Source organism: Eucyclogobius newberryi, unplaced genomic scaffold, assembly GCF_026437365.1.
Source record: "Eucyclogobius newberryi isolate DKJ021-1_F unplaced genomic scaffold, fEucNew1.0.hap1 SCAF_7, whole genome shotgun sequence".
In the NCBI taxonomy this organism is placed as follows: Eukaryota; Metazoa; Chordata; class Actinopteri; order Gobiiformes; family Gobiidae; genus Eucyclogobius; species Eucyclogobius newberryi.
In genome coordinates this window covers 14,407,547-14,422,241 of record NW_027316389.1, presented here as the reverse complement: position 1 = coordinate 14,422,241, position 14,695 = coordinate 14,407,547, and the positions used below count along the sequence as shown (strand labels likewise).

Genomic DNA, 14,695 nt, shown 5'->3' with positions numbered 1-14,695 from the left:
CATATTCATGTGCAATTACTGTCGTTACCGTCATATTCATGTGCAATTACTGTCGTTACCGTCATATTCATGTGCAATTACTGTCGTTACCGTCATTTTCATGTGCAATTACTGTCGTTACCGTCATTTTCATGTGCAATTACTGTCGTTACCGTCATTTTCATGTGCAATTACTGTCGTTACCGTCATATTCATGTGCAATTACTGTCGTTACCGTCATTTTCATGTGCAATTACTGTCGTTACCGTCATATTCATGTGCAATTACTGTCGTTACCGTCATATTCATGTGCAATTACTGTCGTTACCGTCATATTCATGTGCAATTACTGTCGTTACCGTCATATTCATGTGCAATTACTGTCGTTACCGTCATATTCATGTGCAATTACTGTCGTTACCGTCATTTTCATGTGCAATTACTGTCGTTACCGTCATATTCATGTGCAATTACTGTCGTTACCGTCATATTCATGTGCAATTACTGTCGTTACCTTCATATTCATGTGCAATTACTGTCGTTACCGTCATTTTCATGTGCAATTACTGTCGTTACCGTCATTTTCATGTGCAATTACTGTCGTTACCGTCATATTCATGTGCAATTACTGTCGTTACCGTCATATTCATGTGCAATTACTGTCGTTACCGTCATATTCATGTGCAATTACTGTCGTTACCGTCATATTCATGTGCAATTACTGTCGTTACCGTCATTTTCATGTGCAATTACTGTCGTTACCGTCATTTTCATGTGCAATTACTGTCGTTACCGTCATATTCATGTGCAATTACTGTCGTTACCGTCATATTCATGTGCAATTACTGTCGTTACCGTCATATTCATGTGCAATTACTGTCGTTACCGTCATTTTCATGTGCAATTACTGTCGTTACCGTCATATTCATATGCAATTACTGTCGTTACCGTCATATTCATGTGCAATTACTGTCGTTACCGTCATTTTCATGTGCAATTACTGTCGTTACCGTCATATTCATGTGCAATTACTGTCGTTACCGTCATTTTCATGTGCAATTACTGTCGTTACCGTCATTTTCATGTGCAATTACTGTCGTTACAGTCATATTCATGTGCAATTACTGTCGTTACCGTCATATTCATGTGCAATTACTGTCGTTACGTCATATTCATGCGCAATTACTGTCGTTACCGTCATTTTCATGCGCAATTACTGTCGTTACCGTCATATTCATGCGCAATTACTGTCGTTACCGTCATATTCATGTGCAATTACTGTCGTTACCGTCATATTCATGTGCAATTACTGTCGTTACGTCATATTCATGTGCAATTACTGTCGTTACCGTCATATTCATGTGCAATTACTGTCGTTACCGTCATATTCATGTGCAATTACTGTCGTTACCGTCATATTCATGTGCAATTACTGTCGTTACCGTCATATTCATGTGCAATTACTGTCGTTACCGTCATATTCATGTGCAATTACTGTCGTTACCGTCATATTCATGTGCAATTACTGTCGTTACCGTCATATTCATGTGCAATTACTGTCGTTACCGTCATTTTCATGTGCAATTACTGTCGTTACGTCATATTCATGTGCAATTACTGTCGTTACGTCATATTCATGTGCAATTACTGTCGTTACCGTCATATTCATGTGCAATTACTGTCGTTACCGTCATATTCATGTGCAATTACTGTCGTTACCGTCATTTTCATGTGCAATTACTGTCGTTACCGTCATTTTCATGTGCAATTACTGTCGTTACCGTCATATTCATGTGCAATTACTGTCGTTACCGTCATATTCATGTGCAATTACTGTCGTTACCGTCATATTCATGTGCTGTGTATTATTTTATTTTATCTTTATTTTTCCCCTCCATTCCTTATTAGGAAATTAGAGGTTTTGTCTATAGGAGTTTTTGTTTATAAGAGTTTTGTTTATAAGAGTTCTTCTATTAAGAGTGTTTTTTAAACTTCCTATAAGTGATCTGTCCTTTTCCTCTGTAGCTACCTGCGTTGCAACAATGAAATTTCCCCATGTGTGGTACAATAAAGGAATATCTTATCTTATCTTATTACCGTTAACATTCACATTTAAATTTGCAAAAAGAATAACAAAATCTTGTCTGTGCTCATACAATGGAGCAGTGTGATCCGCTCCCATTAGCTCTTACTAATGTCATTTGGCCTTTTCACTTTGCTCCACAGAAACCTTTCCGCCATGTATAGATTTACCTCTTGTATGAACACTCCAGACAAAAAATACACTCGACCGACACATTGAACATATTAAATTACTCTATTACCGTCACGTGCACATGTCAAGAAGGCTTTTGTGTGATAACAATGAACCAGACACAAATACTCTTAATAATCGCAGCCTTTTCTTTCCGTCAATTCCGAAAATGCTAATTTGGCATTTTGATGGCGGGGAGAATTAGATAATACAAAGACGTAAATCAGCAGCAAAGCACATAAAGTGAGATTAAATGCCAGCCCAAGACTTCCTACGTAGGCTACAATGCAAATGAGCCGAGACCGTTTCTATACAGTCTATTGTATTTCACACAACTCGGCCAAATATGTTGAGGTGTAATAAGCCGCAATGCTTCTTGAAATGACTTGCAAATCCTACTTATTTAGAGACTTTCGCTCCCCTACAGATAATATTAGTGCTTTTGGAATTATCCTGGAGCCATTGTGTGTGTAAACAACATTACAGGACCTGGATTAACCTCATCAGGACTATGTAGACAGAGGAAAGGCCATTAGCGCCTAGTTTAGCCCATTCTAACTCAGAACGGAAGGAAAATATGATAAATGCTTGATGAATATTGAATGTTTGTGCAGGATGTGAAGGCGAAAGTACCTACTTTGTCAGCTATTTCTCGCGGTACTGCCTGTCACCATAATTACTATATCGACTGATTGTTCAATAAATGACGGATGAGCAATATTTTGGGGGGAATTATCATTTACGGTGTGTGCTTTTTCTTCGCACCAGTGGGGAACTTTTTTTTTATAGTTTGTTTTACATTGACATTTGAGCTGTTGAGAGTCAAATAGTTAAATACAGGCTATAATATATGACTCAAAGGATTCATCTCTAGCACATCCGCATTTGTTAGATTACACCTAACATTTGCTCAGTTAATATTTTGAGGATAAGGATGACATTTTCAACAGAGCAGTGAAATAAAGTAGCAAAAACAGTTTGACACCATGGGAACGAGAATCAAATCAAAAATAGTTAACTTCACTAATGATGTTTTGCTTTTCAGGTGGATTTTGAAGACATTTGCGACAATAATTTGATCTAGTACTACTAAGAATGTTTTAAAGGCGCTGCACCCACTTTTTTAATGTAATCAAGTATAATTGGTTGAGCTCCAGTGCATATATATTCAAAAGCATCTATTTGGGTCGAAATGAGACCACAGCACTTTCTCTGCATATCATTAAAAGCGTATTATTCTCCGTGAAGCAGGAAGTGTGCCGTTATCGGACAATAAAGGATTATCTTTTCTTAATTTATCTTATCATGTTACGGTTTGTCAGCAAAATTTAGACTCAGAAAGTTGTGAAAAGTATGGTGAATGGTGAATACATGGTGAATATTTGGGGTGCTCGGAATGCAAAGTGAGCTATTCACGTGGACTTCTGCAAAGAGATTAAAAGGAACTATCTGTTTTTCACGTTTTAAGACGAGGTACATCAGGTACAGCGCCTTCTAGGACCGTCTGGGAAGAAATGATTGAAAGTCGCCGAGTAGGTATTCAAAAGTTTGTCAGAAATGTACTACATTTATTTGATATTGTACGATCCGTTGAGTACAAGGGCCAATGAAAAAGTTTTACATTCCCTGAACAGCATTTCACAAAAGTTGAAAACATAATGAGATAAGGTTGTCACATCTCTCACATAGTGCAATCCTCACATGATCTGATTTAATAAATGCTGCTTCGGTGGATTCTCATTCCAAGAACATGATTCTGGAAACACCAAGTATTGAACAGGGAGATTTTCTGGGGAGGAAAATAGTCCAATTTAAAGTGTTTGAATGTAAGCCCAAAACTCCAGATGTCAGCAATTTCAGCTACAGCTCCTTGGCGCACTTGGGATTGTATTTATCCACAATTTGCTCCTAGATCTTATTGGGGGGGAATTAAACATTCTCCACAAATCAATGGAGCAGCCTCAGCACAGCTACAGTGTATAGTACCTGTGTGCATTTGTTACTGTGCCGTCTGCAAGCTCTGCTCCTACAGGGCTTTCACGCTGCGAGGTAAATGTGCAAGACTGACGATGACCGAGGCTGGACGGTTCTGTGGACTGCATCTGTTAATGGTCACAGTGGTCAAATACTGTCAGTTATGACACACACACACAGTGAGCAAATTAAACTTACAAGACTCACACTGTGCTGCCAGGGGAAATTGAAAGCAAAGAAAACGCGAGGTAAACTGTCTTTTGACTATTTCTCATCGATTTACTGTAGGAAAAGGATGTGCGATATTGTTGGGATTCTTCTGACGAGGATAATCAGAGCATGTTTTTTTGCTATCCATCAGACATGTGTTAAAAACGGTCAATAAATGTCCTGGTTGAGGTCCCAAGTTCCAAGTAAAGTGATGCTGATGCTAGTTTAGATGACTAACTGCCTGTACGCTACTACGTGTATTAAAAGCTCTGTAAAAAGCTGGTTCCAAATGCAGCAGCAAGATTACTAACTGGAACTAAAAATAAGACAGCACATTACGCCGGTGCTCGAGTCTCTTCACTGGCTCCCTGTTGAGATTAGAATCAAATTAGAAATAACCCTCCTGACTTACAAAGCCGTACATGACATGGCCCCATCCTACCTCGAAGATGCTATAGTGCCATATCATCCAACAGAGCACTTCACTCTTCACCAAGAGTCTCTAAAAGCACAGCAGGAGGTAGAGTGTTCAGCTACCACGCTCCTGTGTTATGGAATCAGCTCCTGTCCATGTTAAAGAGGCCGACAAAGTCTCTTCATCTAAGACCAGGCTTAAATGTTCCTCTTTGAAATGGCTTATGGTCAGGCCAGTTAGGAACAGAAATAAAAACCTACAGTTTCCCAGCTACACTGCCCTATGAGCAACTATGCTGGGGAAGTATGACAGCTTGAGCTCTATCCTCTGCTTTTACCTACTTTCCATATAAACCATATTTAATAGTTTAGTTTAGGAGTAGTACTGTTTCTGACACTACTGATGCTGCTCCAGTGGGGACTGCACCAGATGCTCTGTTCTGACCTGTAGATCCGGATGCTCCTCAACTGCCTGGAAGAATGATTTCTACTCTAGATGAATCTGCTTGGATGAACAGTTTTGCTAGAGGAACCACCCTCTCTCCTCCTCTCCACAGTACATCTGCAAATGGAAGTGCGTCAGGAACATCTGTAGCCTGTCCGTCTGTGGGAGTAGGATCACTGTGGTTCTCCCCGAGGCTTCGACTTTTTTCAAAAGGGTTTTGTAGTTTTTCCTTGCCGAGAAGGAGGGTCTAAGGACAGGGGATGCTGGAACATTTATCCATTTACAAATTTGAACATTGTTTACTATGCTTCAGTGACACTTGCTCCTCGTCAGAATGGAACTACAAGTACTCCACCAGCCGGGACTCAAGGGCCACAGCCGAGAGCTGGAGGCTGACCTTCGACATTGAATTGAAAGCTGTTTCCTGTTCAGAGTGTCGCTTTGAGACAATAAAATCTTCAAAATGTTCAGGTCATTGCACTTCTAGTTTTAATGCAAATCAAAAAATGTTTATTGTTCACTCAGTAAATGTGGATCAGTAAAGTATTTTGTACAGAAACGTTTGATGTAAAGTAGTGACGTGTTTACTGTAGCAAACATGCAGCAGCTTCACAGATTCATGCAGCATAAACAGACACATGAGGATCGACATCATTTTGCCTTTTTCTCACTTTTTGATGTTCCAGCGATGCTAAAACTGAATTAATAGCACTTGAACATGTGAACAGGGTCATTTGCATCGACATGGATGAGAATGTTTATGTTATTAATCTGAAGAATTCCAACTTTATGATTATTAGCATACTTTGACAAGCAATTGCCAGCGTCTAGTTATGCCCCCTCTTGACTGTAAAACCAGCTTATAAAATATAATTCATTTAGAGATCTGTTACGAAAGACGGAATGTATGTTACGCTCTCACAGGCTTGTCAAGCCAATTAATATCAACAGGGGAGAATCTTATGACAAAAGTATTTATTGAGATAATCTCCCTTTGATTAAAGTACCTTTAGGTTATATTTAACAGAAAGTGCAGACATTTCACAGTCAGAATGAACGTAATCTAACGACATATTCTGAAGACAGACAATATTTTACCGCTACTTTTTTCCCAGGCTTTGAACCCTGCAACCCATATAACGATGCGTCTAATTTATAGATCTTTATTGGCTAACGGCCACTCTAGCAGGAGGCGCAAGCGATTGAGACACTGTAGAAGAAGACGTCAGTGGACAGAGGTCTCTGTATAGAGGACACGTCATGTTCTCTGTATTTTATTACAATCAGTAATTAGTCTAATGAGGAAGTCAACACCGGTATCACACCTCTGTTCGGGGCTTGTAAATAGAATATTGAGGTGGACAAGCATCTGGGTTTATTCCTGGTTCAAAAATCTATCGTGGGAGTAATGACTTTTTTACTGTTATTTGCACCGACTGACTGTCGCTGTCCTCGTACCACAAATGTTTGGTGCTGATGCTTGACCAGTGCCTCACGTTGTCTTCACTTTACAATGGATGCAGCAGACAAACAGCACAGAATCCTCCCCGGCGCTGTCTTTATGATGGCACTTCACGGTGGCGTGCCGCGTGTAATTATGCACGTAATTGGAGGATATGCACCGTGTACAATATGGCCTGTGTTCGTCATAGGGCGATTCTCCAATATAATGTTTGAATTGTCTCATGGAAATCACGTTTCATTTCCTATTGTTTTGTTCTAGGCGGCTCTAAGCTCCATTTAATGAAATATTTCATCGGGCCGATTGATCCTATGCCACCATGTGGGACTTTTCGTCGATGTTCATGGGATAAAAAATGTGTTGACACCTGTATTACATGCTCAGGCCAGTAATAAGTGAGAAACAAGCAAATTATTGACACTTAAAGTTTTGATGTACTATGTCTACTTTGACGCAAAGTTTGTGTTTTAGATTTGTGTAAAAGTTTAGTTTCAGTTCAGTTTGTTCGGAGCGCAGTGGTCTGTCTGCGGTCAAGTGGTACAGAATATATATTGGGACAGGCAGAGATCACTTACTGAGTTCAGAGATGCTGCCCACTCTGGTGGCCAGTAAACACTGTTCAATGGCGCGCAGTTCGGCCTGACTGTGGGCGCTGGCCTCTGTGCTCTTCCCAACCCTCACCGGCTGATCTCTGTGAAGCTGCAGACCCTCCGGTAAACTCAGCACGCCTGAGGACAACAGACAAAACACAGAAGCAAATACAGTTAGATGACAGTTAGTGACTCATACAAAGGTATCATGAGTGCGACAGGTGAATTCATAATGTGAGTATGATGAGTGAGAATAATGTTAATTAATAATATTACTCAAGTATAAGTAAAAAGTAGTGACTCAAAAGTATTTGGAGAAACTAATACTCGAGTACAGAGTAAATGTTTGGACATAAGATGCATTTAAAATATATCTGAAGGTAAGATGTAAGAGTTTGAAGCATTTAATGTTGTTCAAACTGTATATAAAGTTTTAGTCATTATATACCAGTAATTACTCACAGTGGGAAGAGGAACCAAATACATTAAGCTAGTACAACTCACCTCTAGCTATATATTATTAATTATGTGAATTTTCTCATCAATCACAAAGATAGGTGTTCACATTGTAGTCATTTCACAAAGATATAATGTTGGCATCTATTGTTACATCATCGTGACGCAGAGACAGTCCTGTTTTGGGGTGAAGAGTGAGGAGAGACATCCAGTGAAATAATGTCAGAGCCAGAAGTCAACAGTTTGGCCGGAAAAAAACATTAACATACTTTATTCTGGCACCATCACTTTCCCGAAATGGAATAGTTAGAGGGCATGCAGATTTGTATATCATATTACGTAAACAAGGCCGCTCTCTGATCTGAATCCTCACTATCCAAATCCCAGCAGCCCAGTGAGTGGATTCTAGAAGTTGTGAGCTTTCACATAAAGCAAGACCTGTCCACTAACTCCTTCTGCAGGGTAAGTTAAGACCGGTTCAGTTGATTGTGTGATTGTTCAATGTCCCTTGTGGATCAATAAAGTCTGTCTAAGTCTAAGTTGATCCTGTTTCAAAGTAGTCCTGTTCCATAAGAGTGCCGGCTACATACTCTCCCTTTAAGGCAGAAACGTAGCTACTGCATCACTGTAATCGTTCATTATTCATTATCACTTGACATTAGAACAATCCAAAGGGTGGGTGTTTCGAAAGCGTGTAATCATTTAAGCGTGACTGAGAAAACACTGGAGCTTATGAGAAGTAGTAATTACGTTTTCTTGTTGCACCAGTCACAGTGGTCCCCCCTTAGGCCTTGCTTAATACAGTATTACAAATGTGTTTCTGCTGCTTGCAACTCTGTGCCAGTGACTACAGAGGAGTGATGAAGCGCACTGCTCTTCTCTCATCTCACTCTGCTGACAGTTTGCCTCTCTGTGGTTCACAATCGTGCAGCACCCATCCCTTGTTTCTAGGGTGTCATCTCTGAAAAGTATAGCCTGGTGGAATGCAGTGTCTTTCAGAAGTAGTTTAAAGTCACTAGAGGGAACAGTGGCTTAATTTTGTGTCGGTTTTCTGAACATTTTGGCAGATTTATTGAAGACAGCGCCTGGAGCATCACTTCTGTGGCACAAACTTTGGAAGCTAGAGGCAGTTCTGGCCAAGTGTTGGCAGAAAAGTTTTTCCTGGACAAAATTGACCTCTTAAACTTTGCCTGAGAGCAAATGTTTTGGGTAAAGCATTGCTCGCCCATTCAAGTGGGTGCAGCGCAGTCTCTATGAATAAGAATGCTCTATTCTCTCAGATAAGCGGCACACATTTTGAAGAATGGAGGTGTTTTGAGATCCTAGTCAAACAGCAAAGCTCCAAAAATAGGCCTCTCTGTACTTTGGCCAGGCAGCAATGTCATGTCCCTGAAATCAAGGTGATTTCTTTATATAAAAGGTCATTACTGGTCAAGAATTCTGCTTTGTTTTTGAAATGCTTTAATGAACAGATAAAAATATTATGTCATCGCCACATGACAGACAGTTTTTTTGTCAGCGTTTTAATCCTGTGTGGCATCTAAAAAATATGTCATCTGCAAAAATGTACATATTATAATATGGATGGTGGGAGATACATAAAAAAATAATATTACTATTGTTGTTTGGAGATCTGTAAAATTAGAATATCAAGTATACTGTCTATAATTAAAACTATTAAAAATTACCTCAAAAGGAGACAGAAACGCATAGTGAACCCTCCCAAACAAGAGTATAAACTTAATTATTGTTAATTTCATGGTTGTTTCACATTTTTTGAGGGTTACATAAACTGGTCATTCCTCTTTTTTCTGTTTATCATTAAATCAAGTGCAACAAATCCAACACAACATCTGGAAGTGTTGGATTTGTTATGAGATTTTATTTATCTCGTAAAGCTGCCGGCAGAGATGCACTGAAGCCTGCTCTCATGTGTATGTTGCTATGGTTAGTCCAGAGAAACACTCCCACTACTGAAGCGTGTACCATCTGCTGCAGTGTCCATACCTGCACTTTGTCCAGTTCAAATCGCCACGGATCAGTTTTACAACAACTACAATCCTCTCTGCCTCCAAAGGGATCTCAAAACACCTTTAAAATGTCTATTATTGCGGTAAAATAGCCTTTGCGTTCCGTAGTGCAAAACTGTAGGAAGCGTAAAGCCTTTAGAGCAGCAGGCAGTCTACCTTCCCTCACCCACACTCACTACAGCATGGTCCAAAGTAAACAGCCCACTCAGCACAGAGCCACAGGGATCACCAACCACCTCCATCCCGAGTGCATAGCGACAGGCCTCCAGGTGTGATTCAACACAAAACGCCAACACTGACACATAATTATCCTAATAGCTTCAGATGCTATGACAATTGATTCAAATTGTAGTGCAGGTCTTTGCAACCGGGCCATGTGCACAGGGAATGAATGACTAGGACACTTTTCTGTATATCATAGCTAATAATATATATTTTGTTCTTACAAAGGACATAAAGTGGGGTCGACAGGAAGAAGACAAAATGAGATGAACATACTTACCTAAATAGTGGGGTTAAGTTATATTTTTTATTAAATGTATTTATATTTATATTTTTTTAACTAGAGCTTCTCAGGAGGTGTAAATAACCATCACTTTTATTTAGTTTGAGCCGAATGCAAACACATATGAAACATCAATAATTTTTTTTGAAAAGTGACGATTTCTGAACTAAATTTGGACATTTTAAGTTTGATTTAAAGAAATGTGACAATTTTAGAAGCAAAATGAAGTGCTTTCTGCTCAGCCTATCCTCAAAAAAGTAAACCTAGACGTAAAGTGCTTTCTTATCTTGCTGTTCATTCAGAAATTTTAATTTCACAAAGCAGAATACATTGAGGAGCGGCAATGTGTTAAGAAAACAAAGAGGAAAGAAAATTCAGGATTGTATTGTCGTTTTGGTCATGATGTTAATAATCACAACATGGTGGTAATTCTCACAATAATCATTACACCAAAATCTGAAATCATGACATCCCTTTATCTTAAACACGTGTGCATAATCAATTTTATCTTGCAAGATTTAGAATTACAATGCTTGTTGTGAATTCTTTGAGTTCCAAAACGAGAACTTAAAGACTTTTTAATCTTTGACCAGTTTTTATATGTATTATACCCAATAGGGACCTCGGCTAAAATGTTGTGTTCAAGCTTATTAAATAAACTTAAATAAATAAATAAAATAAATACAAATAGTGTTTACAATCCATTCAGTTCACTGGTAGAGGTATCAGCAGATCAGACTCAGAATCATCAGACAATCAACATGGTACTTACATGGCAGGCAGTAAACACAAGGGGCCACATTATGTAATCCTGACAGTGAAGACTCTCAACTCTACAGCTGGGAGGAACTGGGAGTTTTGTAACCACACAATGCAATTTCACATCACATTTCTGCAGAGACGAGACCCTCAAATTATAATAAATAATCAATTTAATTCACTTCCCGTCAAAATGTTCAGAATGTGTGCTCAAAAGCTGTACTTCATTTAGCAGTGAACAGTTTGTTCTTCGTGGGCACACAACCAAAAACAAACACAGTGAAAATAATAATGTGCTTGTGATTTTGACACTCGACTGATGTTTTCACCTCAATTTTAAAATCACATAAAATGCATTCTATTGTGTAATGGGTTATGTTGGTTCTGTTCTGGTGGAGTGCACTCGTCTCGGTGATTGCTTTTCCTGAAAGGTTTCACAGTATGGAGTTACACTTATATGCTTTTCAACTTAAAGCCCACAAATCTTCAACCCACTACGAGCTTTTCTAACCACATTTGTTTGAAAATCCATGTGTTTTAAGCCAAAGTAATTACCAGAAACTGACAAAAATCTCATGTAGCTAATAACATCAACCTATCAATCTTACCAGTCATTTTTACCGTAAAAAGCAGCTTCTCTCTCTTGGCCACATAAGCTCTTAAGTATCCTGCTCCTTAACCCTAGCTGGAGGCAAAAGCAGCATGCGGCGTGTAGCATCTGACCGTCAAGTGCAGAAAGCTTCCAGGATGGACCGGGGCAAGGTGACTCAATGGCCTCCTAATGCAAGGCAGAGTCCACCCTGAGGGACGCCCTGATGGAGACTGCATGCCAACTACAGTGAGTGCGGTCATCGTGTGCAGGGCATCGGCATGGTAACTCTTTTCCTAAATGTGCTAGAAAATTGACTCAATATTCTTGGATTGAATCATTTGGTGCTTGATATGGAGGGCGGATTTAAAAAGCACTACTTTTCTGTAAATGGACCAGTCCGGTATATGCCATATGTCAGCTTTTAAAGTGGAGGGAGGAGAGGCCTGGGGCAGAGCACTCTCCCTGAAGAGGCAATGAAAACAGCAGTAGGCATTATGATGTCAATGGATGGACCTATCACAAGAAAACCATATATTATAAAGGTTAGGTGCAACACTGCAATCGAGTCTTTCACTATTTATTGGAGAGAAACATTTTTGACGTACTAATTTCAAAAAGACCTCATAAAGCAAGCCAATGTTTCCATAAATGATTACGCAGTCTTTTCTGTGCAGAGAAGGAGTCTGTTATCTGATGAACCGCATTTGATTTGCAAGGAGCAGAACAAATGGACACAGATTCAATTCATTTGCATACCACCAACACAATTTTAAAAATAGGCAAACATCAGAGTAACAAAGCAGTGCATAAACCCAAACGGGACCAAGATATGGTGATAATCAGAGGGGAAATGTGCACAGACTTCAGCCCTCTGGGACCAGCAGGTGCAGGTGCAGACGATCGTCTTGTTGATATTGAAGAGCAGTGCTTCTCCATGATTCGAGAGGATCCCCAGCTGATATGAGGGAAAAATGGAAATTGACACTATAGTCTTAAACAAGGCTTGATACCACTTCAAATGCAGGGGCATATGTAGGTTATTATTTGTTGTTCAACCAAAGAAAAGTAGATATATCCTCAACATGACATAGACCTGAGGCTCCATTATCACTATTTATGTTTGAGGGTCACAAATGCCAACGAACCATTCTTACAGAAAATGTATTGAATTAAAAATGTATTGCATTATAAACTTTGTGAATCTTACTTCATCATTGTGATATCCAAATTGGTATAGAGTAACACATTTCCCATTAGAATCATTATCAAGTTGGAAATGTTAGTACTCTGACAACTTGAACCATATATTTTGTTAATATTCACATGTTTTGCGGTCCTGTCTTGCTTGCGGAGGTCATAGAGCTGTAGTTCAGAGGCAGGTGGACCCCTCTGTGCAGACTAGAGCAGTGGGGTACAAGAGCCGACATGACCTCCCTGTGGCTCGTATCCTGCACTTAAATCTATTTTAGGTGGATTTTTGGTGAACTGCACTTCCCTAAGAGGCTGCCTGCTCAGTGGGACGCAGCTCTGACTTTGACAAGAACAGGTAAAGAAGGAATTAGGTGATTCCTGAAGGAGGTTGGTAGATAATGTATGTTAAATCAAACATACATAAGGGGTCATTATTACATTGCTGCAGTGGATCATGTAGCTCCTATACATGATTTAAAAACTTTCAGTCCATCATGAATATTTCCATTGTCTTAAAGGTGCATATGCTTTTTGAAATGGTATGTTTCATAACTTGTTATATGTAAGAGATTATTTGAGTGATGAAATGATCAAGTGAAGACGAAGACATTATAGTGTCATAAGTTGGTGGAACAGATCAATTAAGAGCACTAAAGAAGGAGATTACTAGAGTTGTGTCTTCAAGCAAGACACTAACTTTGCCCAGTATGAATGTGGTGTGTGAGTGATATATGGATGTCGAGGGGACAAATCTATTTGCCACATTTTTGTACATGTGTGTATGGAACTAAACAACCACAAAAAAGCATCACGTTTATCTTTTTCAATGAGGGAATATGTACTTTTGAGTATGCATGAGGTAATAGTAGTTTTACCATGAACTCTTTGTAACAGCAAAAGTAGACAAAAAAAACAAGTTAATTTTTTACCTACAAGAGTCCACTTTTATAATCCATCCAAATGAATGCACCCAATGTCCTTGTTATTTCCATCTGAAAGGCCTAGGCTCATGTCTTAATAGCAAAGTGGTTCTGAAGGGTTAACCATAATGCATTGCCTGAATTGGAGTGGCCCTGGCTCTGATTTTCCTGGCCAGATGGCTACCATATGTATTGGCGCGAGTATCATGGGAGGAGACGGAGCGAAATGGAAAGCGGGGAACAGGGTAGTGACGTGAGTTAAGAAGTGTTAGGGCGCCTTCCTGCTCCTAAAGGCTGCTGTATTCACTCTACAATATATCAGAGACTTGAGTCATACAGAGGTGGTAACAAAGTGTTTTGACTTGGGCTGTTGGTATGTGAGCTGTAAAACTGTGGTGGCTCAGCAGGTGACCACAGCATGGTTTCAAGCGCCCACATGTCAGTAATGGCTTTGTCGTGTGCCAGTCCAACAAATAAAAGTTAAAAGAAAGCAGACCCACTGCAACAAAATTGGTTGAATTATATTATTTCAAACCCAATTCTCTGCATTTCAATAATTTCGTTTGGATTTGAATTAGTTCTTTTACATTCTCTGAATGTCATTCCAACACAGGGCTGATATAGCATTGCACTGTGTTTTTATTTGCAGAAATGGCAGCGCTTAGAGTTTGAATATTTTGAAGAAGTGTAGCAATTACAGGGCCGTGGGTGGGGATTTGAGATATGCAGTAGGTGCAGATGAAATATTCCGAGCACTGATGCCTCGAATGCAAAACACAGAATTACTCAAACCTGCACAAATTATTCATACAACTGAGTAATCTGGATAAAGAGGCCATAGAATTCCAGAAATGTGACTGTAGCACACTAAACTGAGATGAGGGGGCATTTTTGCTTTTGCATACTTGGGATAC

At 39.4% G+C, this 14,695-nt stretch overlaps 1 protein-coding gene across 2 annotated transcripts in view; it reads right to left on the bottom strand.

Moving 5' to 3' along the window:
• Nucleotides 1-14,695, bottom strand: part of btbd11b (BTB (POZ) domain containing 11b) — a 107,875-nt gene that overhangs the window by 24,123 nt on the left and 69,057 nt on the right. For both annotated transcript variants that reach the window (XM_072435130.1, XM_072435131.1), the window contains exon 2: nt 7,314-7,466. In XM_072435130.1, the coding sequence (XP_072291231.1) occupies nt 7,314-7,466 (153 nt within the window). The remainder of the gene's footprint in view (nt 1-7,313; nt 7,467-14,695) is intronic.